This window comes from Apaloderma vittatum, unplaced genomic scaffold, assembly GCF_000703405.1.
Source record: "Apaloderma vittatum isolate BGI_N311 unplaced genomic scaffold, ASM70340v1 scaffold11749, whole genome shotgun sequence".
In the NCBI taxonomy this organism is placed as follows: domain Eukaryota; kingdom Metazoa; phylum Chordata; class Aves; order Trogoniformes; family Trogonidae; genus Apaloderma; species Apaloderma vittatum.
Window position 1 is genome coordinate 17,790 of NW_009734628.1, and position 19,017 is coordinate 36,806.

The 19,017-nt window shown below is 39.7% G+C and overlaps 1 protein-coding gene across 1 annotated transcript in view; it reads right to left on the reverse strand.

Annotated features, from left to right (window-relative positions):
• LOC104267100 (myosin-IIIa-like) overlaps window positions 1-18,094 on the reverse strand; it is a gene marked incomplete at its 5' end in the record, with an annotated part of 34,210 nt that extends 16,116 nt beyond the window's left edge. The window contains 9 exons of the mRNA XM_009876347.1: window positions 877-1,000; window positions 5,341-5,503; window positions 6,968-7,079; window positions 9,260-9,465; window positions 11,969-12,046; window positions 12,685-12,764; window positions 15,164-15,293; window positions 16,799-16,887; window positions 17,941-18,094. Coding sequence (XP_009874649.1) covers window positions 877-1,000; window positions 5,341-5,503; window positions 6,968-7,079; window positions 9,260-9,465; window positions 11,969-12,046; window positions 12,685-12,764; window positions 15,164-15,293; window positions 16,799-16,887; window positions 17,941-18,094 — 1,136 coding nt within the window. The remainder of the gene's footprint in view (window positions 1-876; window positions 1,001-5,340; window positions 5,504-6,967; window positions 7,080-9,259; window positions 9,466-11,968; window positions 12,047-12,684; window positions 12,765-15,163; window positions 15,294-16,798; window positions 16,888-17,940) is intronic.
• Between the last annotated feature and the right edge of the window lie 923 nt (window positions 18,095-19,017).

The following is a 19,017-nucleotide window of genomic DNA, read 5'->3' on the forward strand; positions in this document are numbered from 1 at the left end:
GCTAGTGGGACAATCTAGGCTGCAAAAAGGCTGATAAAACAGTAAAGAATTAATTTAAATGTTAACAAAAACATAAGGCAGAAACTTTCTAGCACCTCAAATACGTAAAAATACATGCAATCCTAAATGTATTCATGAGAGAAAACTGCCTCAAGTCACACTAGGAATGCAAAAAGAATGATACTGGGCATAGATCCAGGTCAAATTTAAAAGACCTATTCTCCAAATTGTCTTTGTTGCTATCAATAAAACTTCAGTGCCAGGTGAAATCTGCCACCCCTTCTTCCCTCTAAAAGACTGGACTCCTTTGTGGCTGTTTTCCACCTCTCTGGACTAATCTCCATCTACTTAAATCTTATCATTAAAAAACAATGGTGATGAGCAAAGTGCTACTAGCTCCATTCCAAAGATTGGGACTACAACCACGTTGCAGAGATATTCAGAATGTGATTCACCTCATCTAACTTTTAGCTGTTTGATCTGAGCAAGACATCTGGATTCCCACTGTCATTACGTCTCCTTATCTCAAACAGTGACTTAACCACAGTTCCTTGCAAATGCCATTTCACACTCTTGTCTGAACACTTTTTATCATGAGCTAGTTCCAAAAAAAGACTCATCTACAGATTACATTGACATTACAGGTAAGCATACTATTGTTGATCTTTCCCCTAAATATGCCTTTATTCCCTGGGCTTAAAAATATAAGAAAATCAGCTACTGATATTAAAAACCTTCACATAAATGTAAATTAGCTCTGCATACATATCTACAATAATCCTTATTTGCTTCACTTTTAGATTACATCACGGTTCTTCAGCAGTATAGTTACTGAAAAGGGACACACTTGAGTGACATAATAGAAAATAACACTACCTCCGCTTTTTGAAGATCTCCCTCTCCTTATATCCCCTGTAGTGAGACTGAATTGTTATTGCTGCTTTGTTTCTCGTCTCAGTTAGTTCTTTTCTCTTCTTCCTGAGTAAGTATCCTCTGGCAACTGATACAAATTGTAATACAAAACAACCTTAGGCAATGAGCAACGGGTGTCCCACACATTTCAGAGAGTCAAATGGTTATAGCATTAAACAAAAAACAAAAAGGAAATATGGACCGGGGAGTTATTATGACTATATTTCATCTAAAATTATTCTGTCCCACAAAATTGTATTGAGATTTCAGAAAGCTGTACCCATTCTACATGAGGATACAAACTCTTTCTTCGTATTTCATTGGAATAAAGAATAAACAGGAAGATGCAGAATGAAGAAGCAGCACAGTGCCACAGAAGAGCCTCTAGAAGAACACTGTGCTCATAGCTTCATGTGCCTGTTTTGCCTGATTCAGGCAATTGATTTGACTGTCTTTCATTTCCCTGGGAAATGCCTGATTATCAGTCTACAGAGACCACCAGGCTCTCTTCTGGCACAGGCTTGGAATTAGCTAAACATTCAGTAGATCAGAGGGAAAAAATGAAAATTTTATAGCTCAGTAGTTACAGGAAACTTAAAACATGCTCCTTTCACAAAAACTGATTATTCAAAATGAAAAAGCTCAGCACAAAAGATGTGCTAAACTCCACAGTAACCAGGGGCAAATGGCAAGGGTAACCACCACCTGTGCTTTGTGGGAGGCACAAGTTCAAGTTTCTGGTATGAAGCAGGATGAATAAGGACTCAAGCATGGGTCTTCCCTGAGACGTGTAGGTGCTGATTAGTCACCAGGGGCTTGCTGCAGTTGCCGGCACACAGGTATCTAGTGCCATCTGAAGTGCTCCAGGATTGCCAAGGCATCTACATGGAGCTGGCAGAAAGAACAAGACAGATGGGACTTTCTGAAGAGAGAATGTTAGGCATACCACTTGAAATAAAGTTGGAAGCCAGGCAAGATAACATAGGGCATCTCAAATGACACTAGATACCAGTGTGGGGACAAATGAGGTTAGCATTTAGAGGGTTTGGATAATGAATCAAACTCTACGCTCTGCTGACTGTAAGAGGAGTTTAGACACCTGGGTCACTTTCAGACATCTACACTTAAGTGTCTTAATCAGAAGCTGAATTGCATTCAGAATGTTGCTTCAAAAATTCCTGAACTTGCAAATAATTTCCTAATGTGAACTGGCACAGTGTCTACAGTGCTGTGATTTGGACAAGTCTGCAATTCCAGAGGTTCAGCACAAATCCACTAATCCCTGGGCAAAATATTTCTATTGAACTCTAATTGCAAATGCAGTACCAAGACTATAGGGATAGAGGATTCCGGTGATTTAAATACCCTGAGGAGTTGGTAGATATGGGAGCTCTTACTCCAACTCTGCTGAGAGTGTTTTGCATCACAGTGAGAAGTCAAGCTCACTTAAGAATGGGAAGGGAGCATAAGCAGACTGTTCTAACACATTCACATAACTTCGTACTAGGTTTTATTTGCTTTAGCACTTCCCATTCATAATTTAGACCAACTTGGGCACCACTAGATGCAGTGGTTCAGTGTAAGAATTACATAAATTACACCTTGATAACTGGCTATAGGGTAAAGGAATCCAAACACGTACTCGAAGCAGCACAATTGGTTTTTATACTGCCGACTGACAGAGCCTTAGAAAAGTGCAAATTGCAAAGCACTTGGAATACTAGAGTTTCTTGGACTTCTGAGCCAATCCTCATTCCATTTTCATACAAAAGTAACTCAAAAGGAAGTATTTCAAAATAAATCAAGTTACATTGTCAATGGACGTGCCAATATAATCTAAGTCTGGTCTTTTCACACTTAATGTGGTTCATATTTGAAGTTTCCTGAGAACTTTGTTATGAGATGGTAGCTGTTTAAGCCTTGTTTTCAAACTGGAAGAGGAGTTTTGTATTGATTTAGAAATAAATAGGTAAAAAATGAGAGAGCTAAGTAAAAATGGACTTCCATTTCGTTCTGGCTTCTCATGCACTGTAAAAAGTTGAAATGAAACTGCAGAAAGGACAGAGAAGGTGGACAAGAAGGAACACTGGGGAGACCAACAAACAGAGCAAAGCTGTAAATTCATACTTTTGCATTTGCTAAATACCCTAATATTCTTGTGTCTTAGTTTCAGCTACTACTTCCTAGTAGCTGGTACAGTGCTGTATTTTAAATTTAGTGAGAGAACAATGTTAACACACTGATGTTCTAAGTAGCGCTTGCCCTAAGTCAAGGATTTTTCAGTTTCCCATGCTCTGCCAGCGAGCAGGTGCACAAGAAGTTGGGAAGGAGTGTGGCCAGGACAGCTGCCCCGAATTAGCCAACGGGATATCCCATACCATGGAATGACACGCTCAGCAGAGAAACTGGGGAGGAGTTGGCCTGGAGGGGCTGATCGCTGCTCCGGCATCAGTCAGCTGGTGGTGAGCAACTGCATTGTGCATCACTTGTCTTTCCTTGAGCTTTATTATTTCTCCGTCTTTTTGTTATATTTCTTTTAATAACAGTTGCTATTATTATTGTTGCTGTTGTTATAATTATTGCTATTCTTAAATTTTATTTAATTTGAGTTATTAAACTGTTCTTATCTCAAGCCACAAGTTTTACCTTTTTAGTGATGCTCCTCTCCATCCCGCTGGGAGGGTGGAGAAGTAAGCAAGCGGCTGCGTGGTGCTTAGTTGTTGGCTGGGATTAAAGCATGAGAAACTGACAACTCTCAGATGTGTAATTACTTTTCGGCATATCACTGGATTTTATTCTAGTTTTAGATTGTTTTCTGCACTGATGAAGCTCTACCGACTGCAGTGAAGAGCTCTTCAGTACACACTAACATTGGCTCAGTGCAATTAATGGACACATCTGCCAATGATTAAAACTAACTCTGGTGTTGGAATATCCTCACGAAGACGTATCTGAGGTAGTTTAAATCTAGATAGCCTGGGTAGTGGCAGCACTAGCTTATTTTCGGGGTTGACACCTTTATAATTACTGGAAGTGCTGTGCAGACTTGTGCCAGCTGTTTTCAGATCTGTGTCTCTAGTTGTGTTGCTGTTGATTTCAGAGCTGTCTAGACCACATGTGGCTCAGGGACATCTCTGCAGAGTTGGGGGAAACAACTACAGCGAGGAAAAAGGGTTGTCGCACAGCATACATCTGGGCTCAAGGTGATTATTGCTGCAGAAGAGAAGGAATATTTTGCTACGTTGTGTGGAGCAATGGCAAAAAAGAACCAGAGACATGAGTGAAATTACAGGTCGTAGTTTTCTCAAACACAACTATTACTGATATATAACAGAACCTATTCCTAATAGAACAGCACACACACACATATGATCAGCAGACTGTGTCATATGGGGCTTTGGCAGTAGCGGCTGCAATAGACACATCAGACTAGGAGTGAAAAGGTGTTCTACGGCATTTAACCAGCACATTTCACAGCTCTGGAAAGTGCCTCTAAGCCACTTTGAGGTACAGGTAAAAGAATATGTTGACCCATTCAACCACTGTATATAGATATATAATAGATAAATTATACCTTGGAATGTGGTAATGAGCATAGTCAGTCAGTGTAGCTAAGTAATAGCACAGAATCTGGATCAACATATTGTGTATGGATAGCACATTAAAAGCCACAAAAGCAAACAATTCTTACTTGCTTGAAGTCTAGTAATATATTCTTCCACTTTTTTATTACGTTTTGCATTTGTGTATTCTTTACGAGCAACAAATCCTCTATAAGCTGAAAGCAGATGTCAAAAATTAAACAATCCATTAGGTACACAAAAGGCTGAAGAATAAAAGAAGTCTGGAATGAATTACAGACCTCCATTAAAATATTCATAGATCTTTTTAAGTCTTTATCCTTCAAAAAAATTGACAAACAAGCACAAACAGTAAATCTACACAAAAACTATTTCTTCTGGTGACTAAAGTTATGCGTGAAAATAATATAAATCACAAAAGAATTAGAATGTTAAATACATGATGTTTGAAATGTATTAAAAATCTCAGTTGATGTCTCCATCAACTGTGTAATTGGTCTTACTATCTAGGATGGTTAATACATTTTATTTTCATTATTATATTACACAACCTTGTCAGAGCATGCCAGAATATTATTAATAACAGTATTATCTGTGCAATCACATCCTTCCATTGTTAAAATTGCCTTTTAAATGTAACTGATAAATGTAATTTCGGTAAAGAGATTGTCATAACCTGGTTAAAATAATTTTTTCTTCATAGGAACAGATATCACAAAGTATAAGATATTTTGTCAAATACAACAGCAGGAAAACAGCAAAATCTGCATCCAGCATGCACATCCATCTGTCAACTGTACATACGTACTAGCTTTAAGCAAAATGTTAAATGTTTTAAAACTATTACCTGACTGTATTTTAATAGCACTTTGTTCCCTTTGTTCCTTTATCTTTTTGTATCTCCTTGAACCCAGCCACCCTCTGACACAAGCTTGAATCAAAATAATCATGTCGACTGTCTCCTTCCGCATTAAATTTAGCTGCTCCACGTGGTAGTATTTAAGGAATACCTTAAAAAGAGTAGGCAGACAAGCAAAAGTTTTAGTTGCCCTCCCAGGCCCTGTATTCACTCAATCAATTTAACAACAGGAGTTACAAGCTGGTTCAAACAACGAACAGACTCGCGCAGTAGTAGTAAACATCTGGTCTTGTTAAACAGGGCATTTTCATTGTTTGGAGTATTAATTTACCATATTCTCACCTTCAACATCTTTTGTAAGCCCCTGGTTTTTAATGCTTTCATGGGAAGATGTTTTAAAGTCCCAGTGCAAAATTTCAGTCTGTAACTATAAATGTGTTTTTAAATCTACGAGGCTGACAGTTTTGCTAACCTCCCAAACCTGATGTATGTTACATAAACATGACCCAAATCTGGAAACTTCAACCTCTGTTTTCCAATTTTAAATTGAAGACATTGTTTCTTTACTAAATTGTTTTTATCAGGTACGAAGATCACACAACGCCTGAAAAACTACTCCACCACATGTGATACAAACACATTCTTGGTGTCTATTAGGATTAAATAAAATGTGTAGAAAGAGCTTCTGCAATTAAGACAATAATTACGCTTATTTTGCAGAATTCTCCTGATCTGCCATTGCTCATTGGTACAGACACCTACAGATCTCGCATCTTGATATGCTTCTTTTGGCTGCATGCTGTCCATGAGCCTCACCAAGACAGCAGGGGGAAATAAAGGCTGAGTAAGAGCCAACTTCAGGGCTTCTGTCTCACTTATTCAGGAAGACGTCTCAGAAGGACAGCTGCTTCCTCTACACTTAGGTAATTTCAAATAGTTTAGGATCCAGATCTCTCTCCATATCTTTCCTGGGCAGTTCTGTTACCTTAGCAAATAGAGAGACTTGGTGCAATACTTGTCTGACGCTTCTTTTCTCTGGCAGACCTCCTGAGATCTGTCAGCTGGGGGTGGGTGGGTGTCCCTCTCTGGCACATCCAGAAGACTAGTGAGCTAGAACAGAAGTGTGTTTCTGTTATAATAAAGTCTTCCCCGAACTTTACATATATGGGATCATCCTGCTCTCTCTTTCCCCAGTGCTCAGCAAAATTTGCCAGACAGGCCTCAGACTGGAAAGTCAGAACCTTTTCCTCTCCCTTTGTGAGACCAGGGAAGAAGTATAACTTGCTACAGGGAAGAAGTATAACCTTTTTTTTTTCCTTAAGAAAGCTTGGACTAAGCTCACTGGATTCCTTACTACCAGATATTTTGAAAGAAAATGCAAGCAGTATCACCACATGTCCCTTTGCACTGTGGCCTCACTAAAGCTGACTGGAATTTTAACTTTACAGGGTCAGGATTTCAGCCAGGTGTCAGGGAACTGTACCTAGCAAAGGGTGTTTTCTTTAAATTAATAAGATCAAGAGCTACCCCAACCCAGTGGGTGAGAAAACAAATTGCTTAATAAGTTAACAATGACATACTGCAATAATACAGATACAGTATACTGAAAAATTACTTTAGTTTTTCCAAGAACCCAGTTGTCAAGGCGAGCTTTTTCCAAGATGGCAGCACAGGTTTCCGGGCTGACTGGAGGATCATCATTTGTTTTGTAACAGATGAGGTAATACCTAAAGACAAGTATATGATTCTTTATTCCATTAATAAACAAGCAATAGATGCAAACACATTTAAGCCACACATTTAATAAGAACAGTTGCGTGAAAGAAAGCATAGCACTGAAAAAAACCAAGATGGCATATGAAAGAAATTGCTGTGATTTATATGCAGTACTGAGAAACTTAAATCAAAACTGGATGAGTGACATATTGCTCACCCTGGAGGGTTGTTTAATATCAACAGCAGAAGGCTTTTAAAAAGTGTGCAAACCGAACAGAGTTGTGCATCAGTTCTTTGCTGCTCTGGCTCTCTGCATCCTATGAAAGTGATTTCAGTGGCAAAATAAAATTATTTTTAAAGCTTTTCTGATTAAAATAGCTTATTTCATAGGTAGAAATGTCATGAAAATTTCATATCTCATATGCTAGACCTCTGTGATAGTTAACATGATGTGAGATGCAACCCAGCTCTTGTTACCACCTTGGATTCAGCTTTGCAGACCTTTTGAAACATATACATGCTGTTATGACATACCATATGTAAGCATTTAATCCAGCAAACTCATTACTCAGAATTAATTCTGGCTAGGAAAAGAGGTCATGATGCTCATGCATAAAAATTACCTGTAATGTACCAGCTCAGTTGCTGGGTAGGAAGTTCTTGTGTGTTCCAGGACTTTCCAAAATGCTCCATAACAAAATGAATCTTATCTAGTGTTTTGTTTTTTTTTAAATCCAGGAAAATTACATGAAATATGTGTGCTTCCTGACAGTACAATCTGTCTTTTTCTTGTTATTCAGCCTTTATACACAAAGCTTGCATTGCACCAGCTTTAAATAAGGGCAACAATTCCCTCATGGAATAATAAAAAAGGCAATTCCTGCACCATCACTAATTCCTACAGCTCCTTTTTGTTTTCTTTTTACTACACAATGAATTGTGTTATTTTTATTCACACAAAATAATTTTGGCATTATCCCAGGCCTACCTGTAACTCTCAACTATGAAAAGAAAAAGAAAAAATAACAGGAGATAGATATCTAACAAAAATCGCTTTTTGTCTGAAGGCCATACTGTCAGTGCCGGAGAGCTGCACAGCCTCACTGCAATCAGGGGCACGCTCTCTGGTGAGCTACCACCTGATGTTCACTGCTTTCCTCTCTTTTACCTGAGCAGTAAAATTTTCAGTAAAAAGGAATGACCAAAAGCCACAGCACATCTTGGTGCTGTGATAATTACCTTCTTCCATGCTGCACTCTTGCAAAACAGTAACAGTCCCAGGATTATTTTTTCCAGAAACAGTGCTATGAAAACATCATTTTGTCCTTCCTCTCTCTCCTCATGCACTTGCAGTGCTCTGCTGCTTGCTCTCTGTTTCTAGCACGCTAGTACTTCTGAGTGCTTCTATCTGAATGGATGTTGCTTGCTTCTTCCCAATTTCAGTTTCCATTCCACAAATCTCAGTTCTGACTGAGGCAAATACTCAAGGTCTTTATTTGTAAGAGAGAAGTACAGATTAAGTGTTCAGGATTTTTTTGGAGTGGAGGAAGAAGAGACAGTTAATCATAGAATTGTCAGAGTTGGAAGGGATCTTAAAGGTCAAACCCCCCCACCATGGGCAGGAACATTCTCCACTAGATCAGGCTGCTCAGAGCCTTAAAGGAATTATAAAATCATAGTGAGTTCATTACTTTTCTTAACAAGTGACTAATACTTTGAAACTACATTTTAAACAAAACTATGCACTTAAGGAACTTCTCAGACCTAGATTAGCAATATCAAATTATCATCCACCCTGCACAGTGCTGTACAGTGCTGAATGTCAGGAGCTAGAGAAAATGTGGTGCTCCCTAATTGCTATCGCTCCAAATTCTAGGCTTTGAAGTATTACTTTTTTAAACCCCTAGTCTTTGAAGAAAACCTGCAGGTAATAAACATGGCAATTTTTATCTGAATGCACAGAGAAGTTAAACCGATCATCCTGAGATGCATCATCCAGCCCTACCCTTTCAAAATAGGTCGCTAATCTTGTGACTGAACTACTCTTTGCCATCCAATCTGTCATCTTTTTTGTCACAGGAAACGTCTCTGTAATTTTTCTTTAAAGACTATGCCAAAAACATGGCTGATGCTTAGCAAACACTGAGCAGCAATAATAGGAAAGAAAAAGGCTTCTTCACATCAATGTTACCGTTTTATGAAGTTAGCGAACAGTATACGGTGTGAATATCCCTGTCTTCGAATTCTTGCCGTCTCCAGAATTCCTGTGTAACGCAGCTGAACCAATACTTTTTCTTTATCAAACTTGTTTGCCTGACGGTCATTGTTTGGTTTGATGCACCTGACAAAATGAGGCTGGCCGACGACCATTTTGGATAACAAATCCATCAGAGAATACTGCAAGAAAGTAATAAGATATCTGCCACCAGGGTATTTATAAAACTTGAATATAGGTCCATGTGTAGCTGAAATTTTATTTCACATGATGAGAATCATGTCCAAACCCATTTACATTCCAGTAAGCTGATACTTTCAGGGTAGATGAAGTAATGACCCAACAATTTTAGCTTTGATAAGATCTCTAAGGTACTAGCATGTATTAAACTGGTTCCAAATGGATGCACCCAGTTCTACCCAGAACATTCTCACAAACTGCCACAATGTCTAACATATGACAGAAACTCTCCTTACACTTATTTACTTCTCTTGGAGCTTTATTAGGTAATAATAGCCCACTTCTTTTACCTGTTGTCACCTATTTGAAGGTCTTTATTCATTCAGAGAGTAAACCATCCATCTGGGATGGGAAGTGGAAGAGTAGCAAGCCAGCAGATATTGCCAAGCCTTCATCAGACTGAAGGAAACTAAGGGCCCCCAAGCTTAAACTGCTCTGATCTAGCACGTCCTGTTCATTGTATGGGCTGATACTACAGCTGCTCCACCAAGAGGAAAACTGTTGAGGATGGCAAAATTACAAATCTACAAAATTACAATTCCAAAGTTGCACTTTTCTCACCTCACCAGGGTACCATTCTATCAGAGGGGTTGCAGTTTGCAGCTTTTCATGTCAGCTGAGGTGTTTTCTGGTTGTAAACAACCTTGACTGTTTTTTTATAAAACTGCTTTATGGGAGTATCTTATTAAAACACAAATGAAGAGGCTCATTCCTCAAGATGCAACCTCACTCAATAGAAAGGCAGCCAGAAGGTAATGCAGTTCAGCAGTAAGTTGGATACATGAAACTGGTGTAGGACGTCAAGAGCCATATGTTTCCTATTAAAATGTGCAATTCTATTCTGGACAGACGCTGCATCATGCAGCAGCAAAGTGCTTAATTAGCTTCACCACTAGTGTGCCAATCGAACATGAACAAGTAGGACACGCTAATGGATAATTCTTTTTTCCACTCAGTCTGAGGTGGCAGATGCCTTTCTCAATCACCCATAGACTTCTGCATATGAGCAAATCAGTGGGGTTGAAGCTGAACTTCATTTAAGAGCATTAGCGAGCATGATCTGCGCAGATTTTCCGCTACAGAAAATAGTAACAGGAAAGTGTAAATAGAGTTAACTCATTTGCAGCCTCTGATGCAACATGTGTTGGTAATGCACTGAATCACAGACATTAAATAAACTTTTTCATCTAGCACTTTAAAATAGCATACAGCCTTGGACCACTATGATACTTACACTGAAATTATCTTTGCAGTCCACAAAGCTGTGCAACTGTTATCTACTAAACAGAGATCTTGCTCCTCATTGTTCTCTGTCATAGATGTAAATGAACTCTTAGAAGTCATGAGCATCACCTCAGACATCTCAATGTTTTTACTGGGAGAGATGACTTCAAATTAACTTTGCCCTCTTGCTTCTTCAACTCTCAAAGAAATGCTATACCACTAACGACCACCCTCCCTTTATCTCCTTTGGTGGAAAAACAAGCAAGTGAAATATTAATATCAAACATCTCTATAATCAAGTATAATTAGATGAAACATCACAATGTCCCCCAGTTACTTGTACTGCACAGACCGCTGAACCATATATGCAGTTGACAAATTCTAAATGGATCTCTCTTGAATCACAGAATAACAGAATTGTTGAGGCTGGAAAAGACCTCTAAGATCATCACGTCCAGCCTATGACCCAACACCATCACATTGGCCAGACCAGGGCACTAAGTGCCACATCCAGCCGCTCCTTAAACACCTCCAGGGACGGTGACTCCACCACTTCCCTGGGCAGTGCATCCCAGTGCCTGAGCACCCTCTCCATGAGGAAGGGCTGCCTGAGATTCAACCTAAACCTCCCTTGATGCAGTTTCAGGCCGTGCCCTCTCGTCCTGTCACTGGTTGCCCGGGAGAAGAGCCTGACCCCCACCCGACTACACCCTCCGTACAGGGAGTTGTAGAGAGTGATCAGGTTCCCCCTGAGTGTCCTCTCCTCCAGGCTAAACACCTCCAGCTCCCTCAGCCTCTCCCCACAGGACTTTCCCTCTGGTCCCTTCCCCAGCCTCGTTGCTCTCCTCTGGACCCACTCCAGCCACTCAAGGTCTTTCTTGCAGTGAGGGGCCCAGCCCTGCACACAGGGCTCAAGGTGAGGCCTCACGAGTGCTGAGCTCAGGGGCAGAATCACATCCCTGCTCCTGCTGGCCACACTGTTCCTGATACAAGCCAGGATGCCATTGGCCTTCCGGGCCACCTGGGCACCTGCTGGATCGTGTTGTACCAGTTGCCAACCAGTACTCCCAGGTCCCACTCTACTGGGCCACTCTCCAGCCACTCTTCCCCCAGTATGTAGCGCTGCGGAGGATCTCCACGTCAGCAGGTGCATTCCAAAAGGTGAAAGAATAAATATTCATTATAGTCTAGAAAAATTTATTAAAAGATCTGATATCTTACTCTAAAATAAGAAGCGACTGTCTGTGTTTTCATGCTGGTTGTTTCTCTTGGATGATGTCCGGTATCTCCTGGTTCATTCTATAAAGATGAAGAATGAAAATGACACTTTTTATCTCTGTTGAGCCTGCAGTGCCCCTTCCAATGACACAACAAAGCACCCATCAGAGAACATCAATAATTAAAAAAATAGTATTCTAAACAGAAAAAGTTACAGCACAATCACTAGCACAAATCAGTTAAACCACCAGTACATTACATTACTTTGCTACTCAATACACAAATGTTTACTCACAGAAGACACAATTTGATAATGGAGCATCTAAATAACTGCCACCAATAACCTGACAATGTTTGAGGTCCTCTCTGCTTCATCATCATCACTGTTATTTTGGTAGTTCTCTAAGGAGCGTGACTATACACCACACCAATATTTTAATTTGTCATTTGCTACACTACATCTAGGAAATAGGGTTGTTTCTTTTTCCCCTGAAGTTTTTTTAAAACTACAGCCAGAAAGAAGGGAAATGTTAGGGTTTTACCTCACGGAAGGAATATGAATTGCACAACACAAAGATATCCAGCTAAACAGAAAAGAAAATAGGAGAGGGAGAAAAACCAAGGAAGGGGTTACTTGCTTACTTTCAGTACCAATAACAGTATTGCCTTTGTAGTTTAAATTGAGGTTCAGTGAAGAATCACAAAAGTAGCTTTCTTACCTTTGTATGACTGATTGATTTCTGGGGGGTCCACATTTGGTAACTGATTGTAGTTTTGCTTTTAGTGTGTGCCAGGTTACCTATGGGAAGACAAAAGAAAGCAACCTACCAAAATGGTTACATCTCATCCAAACTAAGAACTATGCTGAACCACCTTATTCATGCCCCCAGCGTAATCATATGTTTAGAAAAACCATTGACTTTTTTTGGAGTATGTCGTCATTTTCCTTTTCAACCTTTGGACGGAACAAGCTCTAACAAAGTTGCATGGAAATGGAACATGGGCTGAATTTTCCTCCTTCAGGACTTATGTCACCTACTAGAGAAGAAAAAACCACAACAAACAGACTGCAGAAGGTTAGAAAAACACATCTTAGAGCATTCACGTGGTTTTACCCTAAGGATGTTATTGTACTATTCTTGTTCTAAGGTACATATGTTAGTTTTTTTTTAAAAAGTACTAGCATCCTTCTCTGCCCCTGAGGGAAGGGTATGGCATGACCCAAGTCTATATAGCTAAACTCTATACTTCACTAATCTTTTAATGTCCTGGTAAAAATAAGTATCCACAGAGCATACTGGAAACTGTGCTTTTCTATTGAAGTGTGCCTGGGTATTTCTGGGAGACTGCTAAGTGACATGGTTCAAAACTGTCCCAAGGGGGCATGCTAACAATTAGCAGAATGGGCAATCCTGGGGGACTGTTTCAGCTATTGTTCACCGGCCCTGTTTGATTTATTAGCACAGACATAGTCTTAAGACTCTAACCTTGGAATTCGTTATCAAGTAATATCTTTTGTATGATGACTTGACACATTAGGTACATTGGAGTGGCTTACACAGACACTGGTCTTCTAATGGAATAACAAAAATTCTGCTGAGCCTTCCCTCATGTTACTCTGTGTTGATAAACCTCAACCATTGTTGCATGCTGCCACTGTTTCTGCTTCTGGAATCTCACTCTCCACTGGCAGAGCTTATAACCTCTCTGTTCCCAGCTACTATCAGTAAGAGGCGGGTAAGAGGCAGATAAACAGCTGCAAATAGACAGCATGCTGAGCTAATGTGTCATGTATATCAAGTGCTCAACTGCCTTTGGGCTTAGCTGAAGTATCACAGAGTTGGAAGAGAGAGGACTACTCACACCTAACTTCAGCTATCTGGAAGAGAGCTGTCTACAGGATCCCTGCTGTATTCAGTGGAGAGAGGCACCCTCAAGGAGATTTATCCCATCCCAAGAGAAACATCTGAGACAGGAAAGATGGGATGGACTCTGGGTAAACCTCCAAATTTCCACTGATTCTAGATGAATACCTTAGATCAGAAATCCAACTTTTAGTTGGTTATAGCTCAATGGTTTGCATCAGTTTCAAAAAGGTACACACAGTGTTTCATAATATTTAACAGGAAGACTAAAACAACCTTCAGAATTATATTGCAAGACAATACATAACACTTGGGATCAGTTCTTGAGACCATCTGGATCCTGACTTTGGCTCTACAGAAATTATAGTTTAGTATCTTAGCAGATATCAACAAGTCAAGAAGTACAGGCAAAGACACTGAGCTTAGTGTTTTCCCAGGAACACTGAATTAAAAGACACCTTCAAGACCAAATTTTGCATTTCACCAGCAAAGCTCCCTTTGTGAAGAACAGGAGCCTTGCCAAAGCTTCAGTATATGTAACCTATAATAACATTTTGGAGAAATTTCCATTAGGCTCTTCCAATTTAGCCTTTTCATTCTACTACAAGAACAGCTCCCATGTAGTTGTACAAGAAAGCAATGTTGTGAAGTACTTATCGTATGGCATCAATATCATCACAGAGGGAGTAATACAACACAATAGTAAACGGGTTGTAAGACTTACTCATCATCCTAAAATGGCACGTAGGACACTGTGCAAGGACCTGGTGCAACTAAGGTGCAACTTAAGAATAATTTCATAGAGCTGGTCATATTTCTCCATCCCAATGTATGAACTGCCCAAGGAAGGGGCTAACTACTAGGATTCCATCAGTTACCTACTGTAAAGGACTGAAAGACTGGGGAAATGCAGGAGTGTCTCCTCGTTCCTTGCAGTAGATGTTAGGAGCTTCAACTTTGGTTCTCCACTACTTCAGAGAAAAATTGCACTGAGATAAAACAGGCATTTTGTATATTCCCTGTCCAGAAAAGGACAGTGACTTACCTGATCCTTTCTGTTCAGTCCTCAACTCAAGAGATGCAATCCATTCCCTGTCTTGCTCCCCTACCCTGAAGACAGGACCCTGAAAGAAGCCTCTACCACTTCCTTGGCACTTGACCAGACCAATCCCTCCCCTGCAGCTTGAGATGGCTGGGGATCCATTCTGTATAGATTCTAGGGTTGGAAAGTTAAGCCACAAAGTGTATAATGTCATCAACAAATGGTCATATGAAACCTAGAAGTGGTCATCATGAAGGCTAGAGAATGTGAAGATTACCACAATAGCAATACCTGTTTTTGTAAGAGGATGGGTTACCAACTGTCGCGTCAGATTATTTTCAGATGATCGCAGTAGCAGCACAATATCAGCTGGCAGAGTATCTCTATTTTTGGCTAGAAATCCGCTTGCGTTATATAGAACCTGTTTAAAAAGTGCATTTATGCATCTTCTGGGATTCTGAGAAGTAATTGTATATTTAAACACTTTGGCATGTGGCTTTTAGTATACCAAGATATACAAATAGTTTTTCAGCCATCAGACTGGCTCTTGCTTAACATTTCTTTTGATTACTGAAAGCTCTAACTTTTCCTTACCAAGAATCATTGTGATGCAGATCACTAAAACTAAATCCATCATTCCAAAGCAGCTTGAGGCATTTCTTTTCCCTAATGCCGATACGCTAGTACTAGTTTTAGCCAGTGCAGACTTATCACTAGGACAAGTGTATTGTAGTCCTCCCTTACACCAGTGCATGTGTAAATGCACAATTAGCAATGCACTTGTTTTCAACCATATCACACAGGATTACCCATATTACTATACAATCTTTCTGTTCCATTCTGGACCCAGGACTTGCCACTCTTCCTAGAGAACTCTATTAATTGTAGAGGAAATTTGCAAAATCACAAACTGCATACTAGCAATTGAAATCTCTCTAAAAATTCCAGGAATGGTGTACCTAACTCAGAATGAACCTCCAGAGCTCTATCTCAATGATGCTGTAAAGGATCCACAAGAAAACCTGACCTGCGAAGAAGGGTAGAAGATATGGGCATATTTAATTTAGAAAAAAATCTGGAATGGTACAAGGAGAGCTGGCTCTCCTCCTCAGCACTGAAACAGGAAATTCCAATCAAGTGTAATTCAGCTGGAGATGAGGTTCAGAGGAGTTATGCAGACCGTTTGTAGCTGGCTGTCTTACACAAGGGGCAAGTTATCTTCCATCAGCTGACGGGCAGTATGTTGGCTCTTTCCAGGGCAGCTGCTCCAGCACTGCACAGATCCAACATAGTTTCCTATGTGAGACAGTAATGCCCACTCCATACCCTGTAAAAGAGCTCAAAAGGAGGTGCGAGCTCCTGCTTTCACAAGGCAAGGTTCAGGTGACCAGTGGCATCTTGCTGCAATGTGTCAGCAACTCCTCCTGAGTTTGAAAGGCAAGTACAGTAAGTCACCTTGTACAGGAGGGCAAGACGCTGCTCACCAAATGAAGGAGAAAGCAGAGCCTGCCCTATCTATCTGGCAGACGACAAAGTACAGAACTAAGTAAGTCTGATAGGGTGTAGGAGGTAGTAGAAAGAATGTAGCTGGATCCTGACTCAAAACAGTGGGAACAGGCATAGCACAGGGCTTTGAGGAACTAATGGAAAGAGCACTCAGTTGCATTACATAAGGGTTTTGGTTCTTCTGTAATAGAGTCAGTTCCTTTACCTGGTGACATTTAAGAAAAATACACTCCTACTATTGCTATTTTTTTATGAGAGAAAATAACTTTTCAATATACTTTTTATGTGTAAGGCACTGACAACATTTTCAAGTCAGGCCTGAACAGATGAAGGTTGAAAAACAGCCCGGCTGACCTTTTCTCTGTTTCCTTCCAGCCCAGCCATTCCACAATCCCCAACGCATATCATTAGGTCTCTTACCTTTCCTGCATAATGATAAATCCCAAAGGTCAGATCTACTCTTTTGGGTCTCCAAAAATATTTTGACTTCAAATTATCTTCGAATTTTTCTGAAAGGAAACACATAGCTTATCTTACCGGCATCGCTGTACAATAATTATTTTCTGAAGTTGAATATCTCTGAGAATATTGCCTGACTTCTCAGACAACACAGAAGCATAAAACAGACTCAGGTTTTTAAGGACAAAGATACTATAATGGTATTGTAACAAAAGGCATTGGATAGAGAATATGGGAGCCCTTGAATCAGGTACTTAACTTTGTACCATTTTTTTTTCTCTGTGACCTCAGAAAATCACTTGTCTTTTAAGCTTTTGATCTTCATATATGAAACAGTGTAGTAATCCTTCCTAAGGATTCCTTGGGGAATTGTGAGGAAACATTTACCAACTGACTGGGGGCCTCTGTACTGTAGATTAAAAAGTATGAGAATAGAAAGATAACAAATTCATATAATTGCTTTAGCATGGCCATTGTTACTGGATTTTACTAGGGTGTTGGTCAACACTCTCATCTGACACTTTGCACATTCAAAAATGAGTAAACTAAGTATTTATCTGCACACAAACCTCACCGAAATAAGTAAATCAACTGCAACTAAAACATTCAGGATCTGAATTGCAACATATTTAGGTGTTTTAATTTTGATTTCTGAATAGAAGAGATCAGGAAGCATAAATTGCTGAAAGACACTGAGGCAGGTTTGCAGCCATTACCCTTAAAAAGTACTAAAATTCTTGTTCAGATACAGCTCATCAAAAACGTCAGAGCTGAACATGACTCAGCTTTGAAAACAGTGTTGTTGGCATATGAACCTAGAGTTTTAACTCAGCTTGATCTTTATCTTTCAAGCCCCGTAATGAAAAATTCCTGAAGGCAGAAGAATTAAAAAGCTGGATCATCAGCTTCGGTTCATTTGCACTCTTGATGATGCTCTATCAACTTCAAAGACACATCCATCCCTGCATGCCTCCCTGCCTTAAACATACTGTGACATTGGAATGTGGGTTCACTGAAAACGTAACTAGACTCAACTGGACACACCAAACAGAAATCTAATAGGGAGACATCCTGCAAAACTGTGAAATAAACCATATACTTACCTACAAGTGTCTGATCTGTTGCTTGTGGGAATCGACTTTCTTCATCCAGCAGCGACAATAAACCCATCGGTTTCTGCAGGAACATATCTAAGAGGGGCCTGTTGTCTTCATATTCTATAACTCTTGCATCAACACCTTCATACAAGTATTCATTCTGTAACAAGCAACAGAAGGCATGTTTTGTCTATGCATATAGAACCACTCTAGAAAAAAATTCACGAACTGTCAACTGTAGCAAATTAAAACTACATTGAAAAAGTATGCCTTGGGGCTAACAACAACAAGGTTTGGCAGGAACAAATGTCACTTGGGATGTATCACACTGTCAGGCGATAGATTTTAATTTGCCTTTGGGATATGTGAATGCTTCCTATGGCATGTTTGGTAAAGTAAGATGCTTTCCAGGAACATGCAAGAATTAAAGAAACAGAATCTAAGAACAGAAAGTATAGATTGCACATAGACACCTTAGTGTCTATTTACTTCCCTGAGCAGCAATATAAAAAATATCTCTTAATCATTTAGAGCTACATTTACTTCCCCAATTTGTTGCTTAGATCTATGCGATGTACTGTGGCCACGATTTACAAAAGTGACCACGGATTACAGAGGCTTTGGCTGTTTGATGCCCCTCCTCAAACATCTGGAAAAGTTCTTATGTGGAGAAGAATGATACACATACTTTTTAATAGTTAAAGAAAGGTGTACATACTTTGTGAAAAATAAACTGTCCCTATTACAACATCTTCACTCCTTTTCAGGAACTAGGGAAAGGTATTCACCAAGATTAAAAAACAATGTTGTGTTATGGTTTGCTTTTTTTCTTTTCTGAAAACTGCTAATGTCAATGGATTCCTAGCAGACTGAGAAAAACTAAGTAAAACAAATGCTGCGTCCACAGTGCGTTATGATGGTTTTATCTTGAAAATAAATTATAGACAAAAAAAAAAAGAACTAGTTTCCTTAATATTTCAGCAAGGCAGAGGACAACTGTAGATCTACCAAGAGAAGGACACTCTAGGGACTGCCAGCCCTTCATTATATAATGCCTGCATTACATAATGCAATACCAGTTAT